Source organism: Entelurus aequoreus, linkage group LG21 (genome assembly GCF_033978785.1).
Source record: "Entelurus aequoreus isolate RoL-2023_Sb linkage group LG21, RoL_Eaeq_v1.1, whole genome shotgun sequence".
Lineage (NCBI taxonomy): Eukaryota > Metazoa > Chordata > Actinopteri > Syngnathiformes > Syngnathidae > Entelurus > Entelurus aequoreus.
Genome location: NC_084751.1, coordinates 28334875 through 28352121, shown reverse-complemented (window position 1 = coordinate 28352121; position 17247 = coordinate 28334875). Strand labels below are relative to the sequence as shown.

The 17247-nt window shown below is 41.0% G+C and overlaps 1 protein-coding gene across 3 annotated transcripts in view; it reads right to left on the bottom strand.

Moving 5' to 3' along the window:
* Positions 1-17247, bottom strand: part of mbd2 (methyl-CpG binding domain protein 2) — a 90271-nt gene that overhangs the window by 26816 nt on the left and 46208 nt on the right. For 2 of the 3 annotated variants that reach the window (XR_009823657.1, XM_062031362.1), the window contains exon 6: positions 8942-9078. Coding sequence is in view for 2 of the 3 variants with exons in the window: in XM_062031362.1 (XP_061887346.1) it covers positions 8961-9078 (118 nt within the window). In the remaining variant the exon portion in view is untranslated. The remainder of the gene's footprint in view (positions 1-8941; positions 9079-17247) is intronic. The other variant, XM_062031363.1, reaches the window with a different exon arrangement.

Below are 17247 nucleotides of genomic sequence, written 5' to 3'. Positions count from 1 at the left end.
GTACAAGGATTGCCACCTATAGACAGATCACGATCAATCACACAACAGAAGAAGAACCAAGTGAGCATGGAACCAACATAAATTCTGTCAACCAGCAGGAAACAGCAACCAAACTTTCAGCAACAGGAATCCAACAGTATGAGATAACTGCAAAGATTTCAACCTTGCGTTACCAGAAAAACACACAAACACACTTCAGTCTGCCACAGCCGGTGGTCCAGCTTTAAAGATACAATAGTATTCACTTCTCGACTCTCAGCACCTCTTTTTCCTAATGGAATTCCCACAGGCCAATCTGCATAAATCTACATTAATCGTCGATTTCCCCCTTTCACAGAAAACAAATGTGTTTTGAAAATAATTCTTATCAGTCTGCTTTTAGAGTAAACAGCGAGCAGACATGCACACACACTATCTAACAACACAGACAGCTTCAGTCTACAGCAAATGTATGACAACATTGTAGCGTCACATCACCAGCTCGAGACCAGGAATAATGTGGGTTTCAGTCTATGAATGCTTGTTTTGCACTTTTGCATCACCGCACAAAGATTCCGGATTTGAATCTTGGCTTGATTATTTCTGTATGCTGTTCTCTCTGTGCTTACATGTGCTTCCTCTAAGTACGGCCTCGAGAGATGCAAACTAAAGTAACGAGAGAATTGTTTGCATAGTTTGAGAAATGTGAAAATTTATTTTAATTCAATGGGAATTTTTGGGTCTTAAATTGTGGAATTCAGCAAAAATTGAATAATAGATAGCCTCAATGTTTTGAATGAGCTGAATGTTTTTTTTTAAGTAAGTGACAGTTGCGATAGCCAATCAGATCACAAGTTGTTGTCTGTAAGGCCTTGTAGTTGGCCTAAGGCAGATATATATTGTGATGTTATGAGCTAGGTAGAATAAGAACTCCATTACCCAGCATGCCACAGTAGTGAAGAGCATCAAGGTTCAAGGTTCAACTTTATTGTCCCCGTGGGGAAATTTGTCTTGGGCACAGTGCATCATTGCTTTCTTAACATACACAAAAACAACAGAACAAAAACACAAGCACAGACACAACCACAACCAGACAACTAACATTTAAACATCAGAACATGGAGCTTGATAGACATAGGTGGCACTTTGATGTAGGCATAAAATCTACAGTATGGAGATAAAGATAAAGTACCAGTGTGCATTGCACTAGAGCTCATGGATAGAGTGCTGTGTGCTAAAGTGCTTAGTTCTAAAGTCCTATGTGCTAAAGTGCTATGTGCTAAAAAAAAAAAAAAAGTGCTAACCTATGTATTAACATTCTATTGCACATTATTGGTCAGCTTAATGGAGGCTGGGACAAATGATAATTTAAGGCGGTTAGATTTGCATAGTGCAGGGGTCGGCAACCCGCGGCTCCGGAGCCGCATGCGGCTCTTTGACCACTCTGATGCGGCTCAGCTGCATACTTGCTGACCCTTCCGATTTTCCCAGGGGACTTACGGATCTCAGTGCCTCTCTTAGAATTCTCCCGGGGCAAATATTCTCCAATTTTCACCCTAACAACTAAATTACGGGCGTGCCGTGTTGGCACTGCTTTTATTATCCTCTATAACCTTAACTAACTGCATGTCAGCCCGGCCACAAGTTGTATGTAGCTTTAATTTGCAAGGCATACTAGGTCAACAGCCACACAGCTTACACTGACGGTGGTCGTATAAAACAACTTTAACACTGTTACGTTACAAATATGCGCCATACTGTGAACCCACACCAAAAAAGAATGACAAACACATTTCTGGAGAACATCCGCACCGTAACACAACATAAACACAACAGAACGAATACCCAGAATTCCATGCAGCACTAACTTTCCCGGTCTACACTATACACCCCCGCTACCACCAAACCCCCCCACACATCAACCCCCCTCCCCACCCTATCCGTGCGTCGGTTGAGGTGGGCGGGGTTTGGTGGTAGCGGGGGTGTATAGTGTAGACCGGGAGAGTTAGGGCTGCATGGGATTCTGGGTATTCGTGCTGTTGTGTTTATGTTGTGTTACGGTGCGGATGTTCTCCAGAAATGTGTTTGTCATTCTTTTTTGGTGTGGGTTCACAGTGTGGCGCATATTTGTAACGTAACAGTGTTAAAGTTGTTTTATACGGACACCGTCAGTGTAATCTGTGTGGCTGTTGAACAAGTATGCCTTGCTGTCACTTATGTGTGCAAGCAAGATTTGCATCCAACATGTGGCTGAGCAGGTATGCTGTTCGAAAAGGCTGTAGAGCAGGGGTGGGCAATTAATTTTTACCGGGGGCCGCATGAGCAACCCGAGCACTGCTGGAGGGCCACATCGACAATATTTCAATTAAATTTTGCTCAATATTAATTTTGATACATACCGTAAGATAAATAATAATAATAATAATAATTAATAATAATAGTAATACTTCAACATAGTGTGTGTAACAGCATTCCATGACTAATATAAATAAATTAACATTAATAATAAATGACAGTAAAATAAGCACATGTATGACTGAGGAGTCATAGTGTAACTTTGTGTGGTGATTGAGTTGTCCGACTTTTTGTGTGGCCATAAACGCACCAGTGCTTTAGTGGTATGCCTGTTGGTGACAGATGACAAGTTGGTTTTGGCCTGGTTTGTACGGCAGAAAATTACTAGTTTTTCGAGATAGAATTGTTTTACTCATGTTTTTGGTGTGGTTATGTCCGAATATAAACAGTTTTGCTCAATAAAGTGATTGATATAATTCCTGTCCTCGAAACATCTCGATAGACGTTACAATAATTGAACGGTGTTCAATTGAACGGTGTTCAATTGAACGGTGTTGACGAACACCGTTAGGGCCGCTTGTTGTCACTGTCACTCAAAGTTGCATTGCAAAATTACATAGAATAAATATGTTTGTTTTGTTTAGAATTCAGATGGGATTTGATTTGGTGCGTGGCATATATTTGCTGCGCGCAGCGGACGCTTGAGCAGTGCGCAATTGCGCAGGCACGCACCTTAGAGGGAACGTTGCTTGGCAGTCCTTGTCTTGTTGAAAACACGCCATTCCTCATCAACTTTTCTCTTTTTAGCGTCTCGGGTGTAAACCGTGCATCACTTGTCGCTGCATGTGCACCTTCACTCGCAGGTTACACACGGACACACGCCCATAAATAATACTTTTCAAAATAAAAGCAGCACAGTTGTATTGCGCGCACGACATAGATGTTTTTTCAACTTTATTTTGTAATTTGTGATTGCAGCTGTTCACATTCACTCACAATCACGCACACGCATACGTCCACACGGATGTAATACAAATAACGATTTTCAAAACAAAAGCAGCACCGTTGTATTGCACACTCGACATAGATACTTTTTTAAATTTATTTTGTAATTTATAATTGGCCTCACGCGGGCCGGACAGGGACGCACAAAGGGCCGGATGCGGCCCGCGGGCCGCAGAATGCCCAGGTCTGCTGTAGAGGGCGCTTAAGGCAGTGCCATCACGCCCTAAATTTCGGGTGTCTCCCGGAAATATTGGGAAGGTTGTCAAATATGACGCTGTCAAGCGCCATTCATTTAAAACTCGCGGGCCGCACTTACATTTAATTGTCAGATTAAGGTGCGGGCCGGGGTGCGTGTCTGAGACCCTGGTTTAAACATAGCACAAAGCAAAAAAAAGCTTTGTATGCAGTGTTATTTCATTTTAAATTTCAAAATAGTTTTGTGGCTCCCATTGTTTTCTTTAATTTGGGAAACTCGTCAAAATGGCTCTTTGAGTGATAAAGGTTGCCGACCCCTGGCATAGTGGGACCCGGATTCTTCTCCCTGATGGCAGGGTTCCATATTCAGGGAAGAGTGGGTGTTGTGAGTTGGAAATAATTTTCTTAGCTTTTTTCCTAACTGCCTGCTCATAGATGCTCTGTATAGGCTCATATTATTTCCTCCCTACGATTTTCATTGCCGTTTTATGCATGCCGGCCAGTTTGCTTTTTAGCTTAACGGTTAGGTTGCCAAACCATGAGGTGATCCCGTATCTAATGATGCTCTCTACAATGGCTCGGTAGAAAATCATCATGATGTGGCTGCTTACGCCGTACAATCTTAATCTTCGCAAAAAAATATAGCCTCTGTTGCAGTCTATAGCACAGTTTGTCAATATGTGTCTTCCAGCAGAGAAGATTATCAATATGAACCCCTTAATATTTATATGAGGATACCTGGGTGATTTCCTGATTTTTGATGACCACTGGCTCATGGTCAGTCACTTTCCTCGGATTCAAAACCATTTCCTGTGTCTTGGTCACATTTAGAATAAGATAGTTGGTATCACACCACCTAATAAATAGGTCTATCTCGTCTTGGTACACAAAGGGGTCCGTATCCTTGTGTAGAAGGCTTAGGAGCACGGTATCGTCCGCAAATTTCACCATATAATTGTTAGGGTGCACAGTCCTACAATCATTGGTGTACATTGTAAACAGTGTTGGTGATACAACGCAACCCTGTGGGACGCCTGTGTTGCAGTGTTTGGTGTCTGACAGTGTTCTGTTGACCTTAACTTGCTGTGTTCTGTTTGTTAAAAAAAAAAGTGGAACCATTTGATCAAGGTGGAGTTTACACCCATGTCTTTGAGCTTCTCCAAGAGTATGTGAATTTGCACTGTATTAAAAGCTGAGCTGAAATCAACAAATACAATTCTAGCATAAGCTTTTGTGTTCTCAAGGTGCTTGGAGATAAAGTGCAAGGTGCAAAGGATTGCATCATCAGTACTGCATTCCTGCTTGTACGCAAACTGGTACACATCTAAATTTGGCTTGACATCCTTCATGAGCAGTGACACAACACATTTTTCAAAACATTTCATAACAATCGAAGTGAGAGCTACGGGACGAAAGTCGTTGTTTACTGTGACACCGGGTTTTTTAGGCACTGGAGTTATAATTGACTTCTTCCACAGAGCTGGAACGGTGTGAGTGTTAAGTGACTGTTGGAATATTGGACACCATGCTGTAGTTAGTTCCTCTGCACAGCTTTTGAGCAAAAAAGCTGGGAGGCCGTCAGGGCCTGCGGCCTTGCCCGTACGTACTCTACTAAAGAGACGGCGGATGCTGGTCGGGTCGACTTCTAGGCAGCAGGTGTCATCAGTGTCTGGCAGGGACTGCAAAACACTGTCACACTCCTGAGAGAAGTTTTGACGGTCGAATCTCAAATAAAAGTCATTTAGCTAATTTGATTTTTGCTGCTCATCCAGGGTGATGATTTGTTTCTTTGCAGGGTTCATATTAGTGACTGATTTCATTGTGTCCCAAAGTTTTTTTGTATGTGACATTTGGAAATTATGTTCCATTGTTTGCCTATGTTGTTCTCTTGCATTAGTGAGAAGTTGTTTGAGTTCTTTTTGGACAACTGACAGTCCTGCTCTGTCTTTACTTCTAAAGGCCTGCTTTTTCCTATTTATGCAGTCTTTTATTTCTTTTGTTACATAGGGTTTGTTATTGGGATAGACTACAATGTTTTTCTTGGGTACCACATTGCCAACACAAAACTCAATGTAGTCCGTTATAGTTACTGTAGCCTCATCTAGTCCTAGTACACGGAACAGGGACCAGTCTGTGCACATGAAACACCCATTTATTGTCTCAATAGCATCGTCTGACCACACATTAATTGTCTTATGCTCAGGTTTAATTGATTTAAAAAACAGATTTATATGTGGGTATTAGATGTATGGTGTTGTGATCCGAGTTGGAAAGGGGGGGCTTTGGTTTTGCTGAGTATCCCCCCTTTATATTGCCATAGCATTTATCTAGAATCTTGTCATTTCTTGTATCACATTTTACAAATTGTTCAAAGCCCGCATGCGCAGTAGCCGCGTTAAGCCATGCCGGCAGCTGGGTGTTTTTGATGAGCACCTTGTGGAGTACACTTTAAGAATTTAGCTAAGACGCCTCGTCTGCATCTTTTATGGTTCTACAAGACAACACATATATTTTCAAGGCAATTTTCAAGAAAGATATTTAAAGACAAACTACATCTTGTGAGACGATGTGGGCCAACCCCGGAAGCTCGAATGGGTTCTACAGATTGTGAGTTCAGATATTTTATTGCTTTATTTTTTTCACGTTTAATATGTTTTTTGCAATTTTAATTTTGACAGTATCACATAACATATATTTTAATTGCTGATGCGGGTTTATTGATTTTTAACTGCGCCAGAAAATAACCCGTTATGTACACTGTTGGTGGTGATTCAATGCCCAGTAGTGCGTAAATGTGTTTCTGTATAGTATTTCTCCAGCAATGGTCATGTGGTGACATAATGTATGGTATTTTGAGAGGTAATCATTGAAGTCGGACATCACTGAAGGCCTAGGTGGGAAATGCACCTAGGCAGCATAGCTCAAAAGTATTTTGGGGGTGATGGGGCCAGTCGGGATTCATGATTATTTCTAAAGGATTCTTTACTGTTAGGAGATAAGGCCTAGCAAAGGTCTGCGCTTTCTGAATGCTTTCCTAGTTATTCATGGTTCCCCCGTGTTCACCTAAACTCATTTTTTCTGTGCCACTACTTCCTTGTTCAATTGTTTGCTTGCTACCAGCTTACATACAATGGCTTGTTTCTACAATCACTGGAAAAAGATATGGAAGTACGCAAGGAAAAATTAGCAAACCAAACTTTGATTACTGAAAGGGCGAAAAACGACTGAAGATACACAAAAATACAACCACTAGCAAAAAGTATCTAATCGCCAGTTTTTGAGGACGTTCATTTAACCTCGTAGGAAAAAAAAGCAGATAACAGACATGACACAAAACTATACCGTAGTTATTTATAATGGCAACTTTCTGGCTTTAAGAAACACTGAAATAAATCAACAAAAAAATGGGAGTAGCCAACAACAGTTTCTTTTAGATCCATCAGAAGGAAAAGATTGTTAAATCACACACTTCTGAGGTGAAAATATTGAATCATGAAAAACAAACACTACAACACACTATTAGTAGTATTAGTACTTTGTTGCACCACCTCTGTCTTTTATGATAACTTGCAGTCTCTGAGGCACAGACTTAACGAGTGACAAACAGTACTCTTCATCAATCTTGCTCTATTTTTCCCTGACTACTGTTGTCAGACCAGCTTTGCAGGTTGGAGTCATGTCATGGACCATGTTCTTCAATTTCCACCACAGATTTTAAATTGTTTTGAGATTTGGACTATTTGCAGGCCATGGCATTGATGTTATGTATATTTCTTCAAAGAAAGTCTTCAGTTTTTGATTTATGGCAAAATGCATTATCATCTTGAAAAACGTTGTTATGATCCCCAAACATCTTTTCGATTGAAGGAATCAGAAAAGTGTACAAAAATGTAAATATAAACTTGTGCATTTATTGAAGATTTAATGACAACCATTTCCCTAGTAGCATTACCTGACATGCAACCCTACATCATCAATGACTGTGGAAATGTGCATGTTTTCTTCAGGCAGTCATCTTCATTAATCTTATTGAAAAAGCACCAAACAAAAGTTACAGCATCATCATCTTGCCCAATGCAGATTTGTGATTCATCACTGAATATGACTTTCGTCCAGGCTTCTACATTCTATGATTGTGTTTCCTAAGCCCATAGAAACTTAGCTTTTTTCTGTTTAGCTGTTAATGACAGCTTTCGTTTAGCTTTGTTGTATTCCTTTAGGTGGTTTCTTACAGTTTGGTCACAGACTGTGACTTTAGTTTACAACCATTTATTTTGCTTTGCATTTTCTGTTTCAAGACATATTGCTTTAAGTTTTCTGTCTAGGTGTTTTATTGTTTTCCTTGGTCTACCAGTATGCTTGCCTTTTACAACATTCCCATGTTGTTTGTGCTTGGTCCAGATTTTAGACACAGCTGTCGGTGAACAATCAACATCTCTTGTAACATTGCATGATGCTTTACCTTCTCGAAGAAGTTCAATAATCTTCTCCTTTGTTTCAATTGACAGCTCTCCAAGTTGTGAACACTTGTTTTTTAACTTTCACAACCTTACGATGGTTAGAGTGTCCGCCCTGAGATCGATAGGTTGTGAGTTCAAACCCCGGCCGAGTCATACCAAAGACTATAAAAATGGGACCCATTACCTCCCTGCTTGGCACTCAGCATCAAGGGTTGGAATTGGGGGTTAAATCACCAAAAATGATTCCCGGGCGCGGCACCGCTGCTGCCCACTTCTCCCCTCACCTCCCAGGGGGTGAACAAGGGGATGGGTCAAATGCAGAGGACAAATTTCACCACACCTAGTGTGTGTGTGACAATCATTGGTACTTTAACTTTAACTGAACTTTAACTTTAATATCAGGGCGGACACTCTAACCACTGGCTGATGATTAGATAATTGTTGCTGTTGTTTGTAGTTTTATGTATCTTCAGTATTTTTTTCCCTTTCAGTAATTGAGGTTTGGTTTGTTACTTTTTTCCCTACGTCCTTCTGCACTCCCTTGTTGCATCATTACTAATAAGTGTTGTTTTAGTATCGTGTTTTTTGGACACTGATTTATTTATGATTGTTTTAGTTTCTAGTTTGTGTCGAGGTGTGTATGTGCTCTGTATCTTTTTTGTTTGCACTTTGTTTTCAGCATGCGATAGACTTTAATAATTTTCGTTATCTTTCTATTAATAAAAATTATGCATTATAAAATATAAACTTTCTAATAAAATGTGTTTCATAGCTTTCGTCCAGGCTTCTACATTCTATGATTGCATTTCTTAAGCCCATAGACACTTAGTTTTTTTCTGTTTAGCTGTTAATGACAGCTTTCGTTTAACTTTGCTGTATTTAAATCCCATTTCTTTTAGGTGGTTTCTTACAGTTTGGTCACCTGTTAAGGTGCAAACCCTAGAAGTACCGTCACAGGGGTACAGTTTTTCCACTCTGTCAGTGATATATAAATCATTTTTGTATACCTGTCTCACTTTTATGTCTTTAAGCCGTCATCCCGTCCTGCATTTCTCGGGTGTTTTCAGCAGCCCGCGCCAAGCCATCGGCCATCAGAGCCTCCTCCAAACTCCTCCGTGCTTGATGGACCTTGAGCTCCTGCTCTCTAAAAACACAACCATAATGTCTTATGAATCGGAATCAACTTTTAGCACGAAAAACATTCTGTAGGTTCAAAACAGGAACTCTTATCTGTAACATTTTGGCTTCAGTGAGACACTGAAACAATGTCTAGCAACCTGACGTTTGACTTTAGATTTGTTGACATAAAAAACAACACTATTTTTAATGGTAAAAATAGTATTGCCTATTAGAAGAAATCTTAACGCAGTGGTTCTCAAACTTTTTTTGTCATCCCCCACTTTGGACAAGGGGGAGTTTTCAAGCCCCACCTGCCCCCATCGCCCCAACAGAACGCTAATGCCAAGCTTAACATTTTCAAATGTATTGAACATCAAGTAACATCAAGTTGTATACATTCAAACTCAATAACATAAAATAACATCAAGTTCAATAATCAATAAAATAACTGTGCAGCTGTGGTATAACTTGCATCAAGTTCAATAATAAATAAAATAACTTGCATCAAGTTTAATAATAAATAAAACAAGTGTTATAACTTGCATCAAGTTCAATAATAAATCAACAAAAGTGTTATGACTTGCATCAAGTTCAATAATAAATCAAATAACTTGCATCAAGTTCAATACAAAATCAAATAAAAGTGCCACTTTGCAATCTTTGCAAAAAAAAAAAGGAGGAGCTATGCATTTGGCAAGACAGGGCAAGTGAACATGAGTTTTACAGTACTCCAGCATTAGTGGCTGCAATGAGCCTGTTTTGCACTGCACAGCATTTCAAATCGGGGTTGCAGGCTTGACACTGCCACTCTTAAATCATGCTCAATGTTCAGCTGAGACCTGTACTTCGTTTTGAGTGAAGCAACAGCTGAAAAGCCTATCTCACACAGATAAAATGTGGCAAAGGGGAGAAGAATGGACACAGCTCTCTGCCCGGTGAGTGGATGATTAGCGCGGATGGGTAGCAACCCATCTGCGCGAAAGTTTGTTCCGCTTAGCCCCGCCCCCATTAGTTACTGTTGCTATGTCTGTCAAACTTTCGCTCCTACCTAGAAATTTAAAGCCTACAGGAAAAATAAGTAATTCACATTTATTTATATAGCAGAATTCACAGACAGAATCACAAAGTTATTTACAGTGTGTAAAGAAAAAATCTAAGACTATAATTTTTAAAAAAATAATTTAAAGTGAAATTTCCTCCCGTTCCTCGCGCCCCACCTGTCATGTCTCTATTCCCCACCAGAGGGGCGCGCCCCACACTTTGAGAAACGCTGTCTTAACGGTTAAGCACTCCAGAGACCCAAATATGTGAGTACAAGTGTTTAAAAGTCAGTTCAGAATGTGATTTGTCTTTCAGCAACCCTCCTTTTGTCGGGGTAGGGGCCAGCATCTGGATGAAATGGAACAGCATGTGTCATTACACCACCAGGTCTTAATGAAGTCTGTAATTTGGCAACTTTATACTTTTTTTATGAAACACAGGCCAGGAAAAAACTACAAATTTAGCACAAGTCAGAGGAGGAATGACAAACTCGAACAGGACATTTTGTCTGCAACTTACATCTTCAAATGTACAGTAAAGCTCTGTGTAATATTTGTTGATTTTCCCTGTGATTAGTACGATAACCAGGTATAATTGTTAGAAGATTTTATTTTAACAATTAACCTTTCTTTTTTTACAATATCTTTATTACATTTTCCACATGTATTAAATACAAGTTGGTAGTGGTGTCCCGATCCAATATTGATATAGAAAAAAACAAGAATTGGAGTACATTGGCTTGCATCTAAAATCTTGGATTTAAGCACAAGCAGTCCTGCAAGATGTCGACTTGTGCAAAGCCGGACAGCCAGTTAAAATCTAAATGTCCTTCAATAAGCACACACGGTTGGCTTTTTCGTGTATGTTTGTTAAGTCATTACCCAAAGTACACATGGTATGCTTTAGGCTACTAGGAGCTAGCAGTTACAAAACAGCTTAGCACACAAGCTTTAAGTGTAATAAGTGGCATTCATTGAACTATATGTTCAGTCTAAAAGAGAACATTGGTCAATATAAACAAGTATCAAATAATTATAGTTGGATATTACTTACAGATACAAGGTAAAAGCGTATTATAAAGTATCCAGTAACAAATGTGTCCACATCAGTCAACTATCACTTCGCTTCAATTTAAAGACAGCATACAGTATGTCCATTCCAGACAGTAAATAAAGTTAGGGGTTTTCATACCTGCCATTCATTAATCTGTTTTAGAATTACTCAAACAGAAAACATTGATAATGGTCATTTTACTAGATAAAACCTTTTCTAACCTCCACACTACAAAATAATAAAAGTATGTATGATTCGTGCTGATTTTGTATCAGATCGATATCGGCCATTACGTAAGACTCCAATTGTATCGGGGCACCCCTACAGGTAGAAAAGGATTACAAGAAATTTGAAAAGAAAACACAAAAACAAACGCAGAGACCTTACCCAACCCTCTCCAAACATTTCCGCACACCAACAACAAGCCCAACACAACAACAAAAACAAACACAACACAGAATGTAAGCCAAATTGTACACTAGGGGCCTGATCTACTAAAATCCAAATACCATGCGCTAAACAGCGTATGCAAACTAGAAAATTGCATCTACTATTAATGGGCGTGTAATTTACAAAGACGATGTGTACAATTGAAGAGTGGTGCAGACCACCTTATTTAAATTAGGTTTTTGCGTGTACTGTACGGGGCTTTCACCACGGAGACACTCGATCCTTTACTGCACATTCATGTTATCGGGCTCCTACTTGTGGTGTTTTGCTATGTTTTTAAATGAGCAGCAGACATGTACAACTTTTTATGGGTATTTTAAACAGTTCTGCAGTGCATCTACAATGGAAACCAATTTTTATTTTTTTTTGCGTGCTAAGAGGCTGGCACTAACTGCGAGTGTGCACTGCAGACGCAAGAAAATGCATAATGCAAGATTGAGTTTTTTACACAGGAGATATGCTAATATATCTTCTATATGAAAAAGCAAATGTCATTAAAAAAACGCCAACATACACCAAAATGCATTAATTACATTTGTTTTAATTAGCCCCTTAAGTCATCTAGCAGCGATAAAATTATAAAATAATATTGCTGGATAGACAATATGTCTAATATTTTTTATTTTTGACAGTCAATATATGTTGACAAGCATACGTAGGATGGAGCTGCAGCGCATTCGCTTTCTTTCTCGCAGCTGTGTAATTGTGTAACTTTTCACATGTGCTACATAAAGACGCAAAATAGCCCTTGCAGTTGAGTTTAACTCTTGATAAATCACACTGCGTATGCTCAATAATGACATTTGCATCTTCTCCTTCTAGTATTGTGGGCATTCTGATTGTGGGCATATTCACGAAGACAAGACACGCTAAATGGATTGCGCTCCTTATTCTGTTTACTGAAGAGACGTAATCCTCGGCATACAAGTTTAGTAGATCAGCTTTGCTTGTGCTATCAAGTTTGCATGTGTTTAATACATGCAAACCTATAGTAGACTCTCGTTTGTGTCAGGGTCCAAAACCTAACAGGGCCGTCACAATTAGCGCATCCTTCAGGAGCTTCAATTGTTCATTTTATTATCCTGTGTCTTGCAGACAGACATTCCAAGGGCGGTTAATTTCACAATGCTGTCTGCTTCAAATGTTCAGGCTATCACAAAAAATTGATTGGATCGAGTCATCATTGTAAAAAATCAACATCAAAGCTTGTAACAATAGAGGATGACACCAAACCTGAAAAATACAGCCTTATCCTGGCAATGTAAAGAGGAAAAGCAAAATAAGTTGAAACTTAAACATCCACTGCACAGTTTGGTCAAAAGAACTTGAAGGGATATCTGTTCACAGACAGAAGAGGAAGGCAGCGAGAGAGGAGAGGAATGAGAGCGATTTAGGATGACGAGCACATTCAGAAGCGAGGAAAGAGAGAGAATTGGAAATTAATGGAGGAAAGAGATAAGAAAGGGGGGCGAGCACAGGAGGCATAAATGCTGGAGGGAGGGAGGAGATATAAACTGAGGGAGGAGGGGTTGAAAATAGCTAAGAGGAATGAAGATGGAAAAACAAAGAGGGGATGTAGACAAACGTGGAAATGTGAAGATACTGAAAGAATGAGAGAGGTGGTAAATGATGGAGAAGACGAGAAATGGAAAAAAAAAAAGAATTAAAATAGAGGACTATTAGGAAGCTAGAAGGACATCAACAAGGAAATGTTATGAGTGAAAAGTTGAGGCCAGAAAGGAAACGAGACAGATGCATTGCAATGAATTTGATGTAATGGCTTTGGCCAGCTGTTCCCTTTGCTGGTGCACTGGACAAACACATGCAAACAGTTTCTCTGTGTTGCCACAGTGCCCCCTGCTGGAAGGACCGCCAAATTCAAATAATGTCCCTTTGCAGCTATCCATTTTCTACACCTTCTGTACTCATTAGGGTCACACTTGAGCTGGAGTCAGCTGACTCTGGACTGGAGACACCAGCAACATTACCATTACCTATTAGAGGTAGAATATAGTAGAATATAGCTTCAAACCATTTGGTGGCAGAAATGCATCAGTCAGTTGTTTAATTAGTTTCAAGAAGCAAAAGCCAGACGTAACCCTTCAGTGAAAGATAGGGAGAAGTAACTCAAACTCTAAATGCCAAATAGTCGCTGGCCACAGAATTGTCAACACTATTTTCAAACAACTTAAAACAGAACTGCACTTTTTTGGGGAATTGTATCTATCATTCACAATCCTATATAAGAGAACACATATGAATTTATTTTTTAATGCATTCTAAAAAGTAAAAAATGCAATCAAAAGTCTGCTTACAATGAAGCCTATGGAAGTGGCTGTATTCTGCCTATAAAAGCCTTAAAAAAAACCTCCAAACACCTCCATTAAGTTTTTATATACACATTGTAAGTATATACAGTATGTAATGTTTACCCACTCAGCGGCCCAGTGGTTAGAGTGACCGCCCTGCTTGGCACTCAGCATCAAGGGTTGGAATTGGGTGTTAAATCACCAAAAAATTATTCCCGGGCGCGGCCACCGCTGCTGCCCACTGCTCCCCTCACCTCCCAGGGGGTGAACAAGGGGATGGGTCAAATGCAGAGGAAAAATTTCACCAGACCTAGTGTGTGTGTGACAATCACTGGTACTTTAACTTTTAACTTTAATGTAGTAAGGTCCACATTTATAATAACATTTAATATTTACATAATAGCTCCAGCGACCCCCCGCAACCCCAAAAAGGGACAAGCGGTAGAAAATGGATGGATGGATAGATAATTTGCTCATTTTAAGCATACGTGGCGCACTAATTAAAAAAAACGCATCACGACGTTTGCTTATTTTTTAACAATATCAATGCTTATCACTTACTGCAGACATTATGAGTGCCAACAAACATATATATATATATTTATTATATATTATATTATCCATCCATCCATCTTCCTCCGCTTATCCGAGGTCGGGTCGCGGGGGCAGCAGCCTAAGCAGGGAAGCCCAGACTTCCCTCTCCCCAGCCACTTCGTCCAGCTCTTCCCGGGGGATCCCGAGGCGTTCCCAGGCCAGCCGGGAGACATAGCCTTCCCAACGTGTCCTGGGTCTTCCCCGTGGCCTCTTACCGGTCGGACGTGCCCTAAACACCTCCCTAGGGAGGCGTTCGGGTGGCATCCTGACCAGATGCCCGAACCACCTCATCTGGCTCCTCTCGATGTGGAGGAGCAGTGGCTTTACTTTGAGCTCCTCCCGGATGACAGAGCTTCTCACCCTATCTCTAAGGGAGAGAACCGCCACCCGGCGGAGGAAACTCATTTCGGCCGCTTGTACCCGTGATCTTGTCCTTTCGGTCATAACCCAAAGCTCATGACCATAGGTGAGGATGGGAACGTAGATCGACCGATAGATTGAGAGCTTTGCCTTGCGGCTCAGCTCCTTCTTCACCACAACAGACCGATACAGCGTCCGCATTACTGAAGACGCCGCACTGATCCGCCTGTCGATCTCACGATCCATTCTTCCCTCACTCGTGAACAAGACTCCGAGGTACTTGAACTCCTCCACTTGGGGCAAGATCTCCTCCCCAACCCGGAGATGGCACTCCACCCTTTTCTGGGCGAGAACCATGGAAAACCATATTTATATATATTCAATGTTTATCAATCAATGTTTATTTATATAGCCCTAAATCACAAGTGTCTCAAAGGGCTGTACAAGCCACAACGACATCCTCGGTACAGAGCCCACATACGGGCAAGGAAAAACTCACCCCAGTGGGACGTCGGTGAATGACTATGAGAAACCTTGGAGAGGACCGCATATGTGGGTAACCCCCCCCCCCCCCCCCCCTCTAGGGGAGACCGAAAGCAACGGATGTCGAGTGGGTCTGACATAACATTGTGAAAGTCCAGTCCACAGTGGATCCAACACATCAGCGGGAGTCCAGTCCACAGCGGGGCCAACAGGAAACCATCCCGAGCGGAGACGGGTCAGCAGCGCAGAGATGTCCCCAACCGATGCACAGGCTAGTGGTCCACCCGGGGTCCCGGCTCTGGACAGCCAGCACTTCATCCATGGCCACCGGACCTATGCAACTCCCCCTCGCAAGGGACAGGGGAGAAGAGGAGAGAAGAAAAGAAACGGCAGATCAACTGGTCTAAAAAAGGGGGGGTCTATTTAAAGGCTAGATTCTACAAATGAGTTTTAAGATGGGACTTAAATGCTTCTACTGAGGTAGCATCTCTAACTGTTACCGGGAGGGCATTCCAGAGTACTGGAGCCCGAATAGAAAACGCTCTATAGCCCGCAGACTTTTTTTTGGCTCTGGGAATCACTAATAAGCCGGAGTTCTTTGAACGCAGATTTCTTGTCGGGACATATGGTACAATACAATCGGCGAGATAGGCTGGAGCTAAACCGTGTAATATTTTATACGTAAGTAGTAAAACCTTAAAGTCGCATCTTAAGTGCACAGGAAGCCAGTGCAAGTGAGCCAGTATAGGCGTAATATGATCAAACTTTCTTGTTTTTGTCAGAAGCCTTGCAGCCGCATTTTGTACCAACTGTAATCTTTTAATGCTAGACATAGGGAGGCCCGAAAATAAAACGTTACAGTAATCGAGACGAGACGTAACGAACGCATGAATAATGATCTCAGCGTCGCTAGTGGACAAGATGGAACGAATTTTAGCGATATTACGGAGATGAAAGAAGGCCGTTTTAGTAACACTCTTAATGTGCGACTCAAACGAGAGAGTTGGGTCGAAGATAATACCCAGATTCTTTACAGAGTCACCTTGTTTAATTGTTTGGTTGTCAAATGTTAAGGTGGTATTATTAAATAGATGTTGGTGTCTAGCAGGACCGATAATCAGCATTTCCGTTTTCTTAGCGTTGAGTTGCAAAAAGTTAGCGGACATCCATTGTTTAATTTCATTAAGACACGCCTCCAGCTGACTACAGTCCGGCGTGTTGGTCAGCTTTAGGGGCATGTAGAGTTGAGTGTCATCAGCATAACAGTGAAAGCTAACACCGTACTTGCGTATGATGTCACCCAGCGTATATATATAAATATATATAAAACATCACTTACTGTACAATGTATGTTGTCATTAGGATGCCGATTGATAGAATCTTGTTATAGTCCCGTTTAGATGAAGAATAACTCATAATCCTCGCGAAGAAAAGAGGGTGTAACTAAGCGTATTTTTGTGTCTTTCTCGCCATTTCCGAGTCTAAATTTGCTGTCAAAGTATACCAACTTGTCTATATACGTTCTCATCCTTCTATTATCCAGGTGAGAGGCATTATTTATGATCTACAGTTAACTTCCACAAGCAAAGAAGCGAGGAAGCAGCTTACTACTGGATGATGTGAATATAGACACACAAGCTTGTGATCACGGCGCCGTTATAATTAGTTTGCCTGTGTTAGCGCTTCTAATAAGTTAAAGTTGTCACACACACACTAGGTGTGGTGAAACTTGTCCTCTGCATTTGACCCATCCCCTTGTTCACCCCCTGGGAGGTGAGGGGAGCAGTGGGCAGCAGCGGTGGCCGCGCCCGGGAATCATTTTTTGGTGATTTAACCCCCAATTCCAACCCTTGATGCTGAGTGCCAAGCAGGGAGGTAACGGGTCCCATTTTTATAGTCTTTGG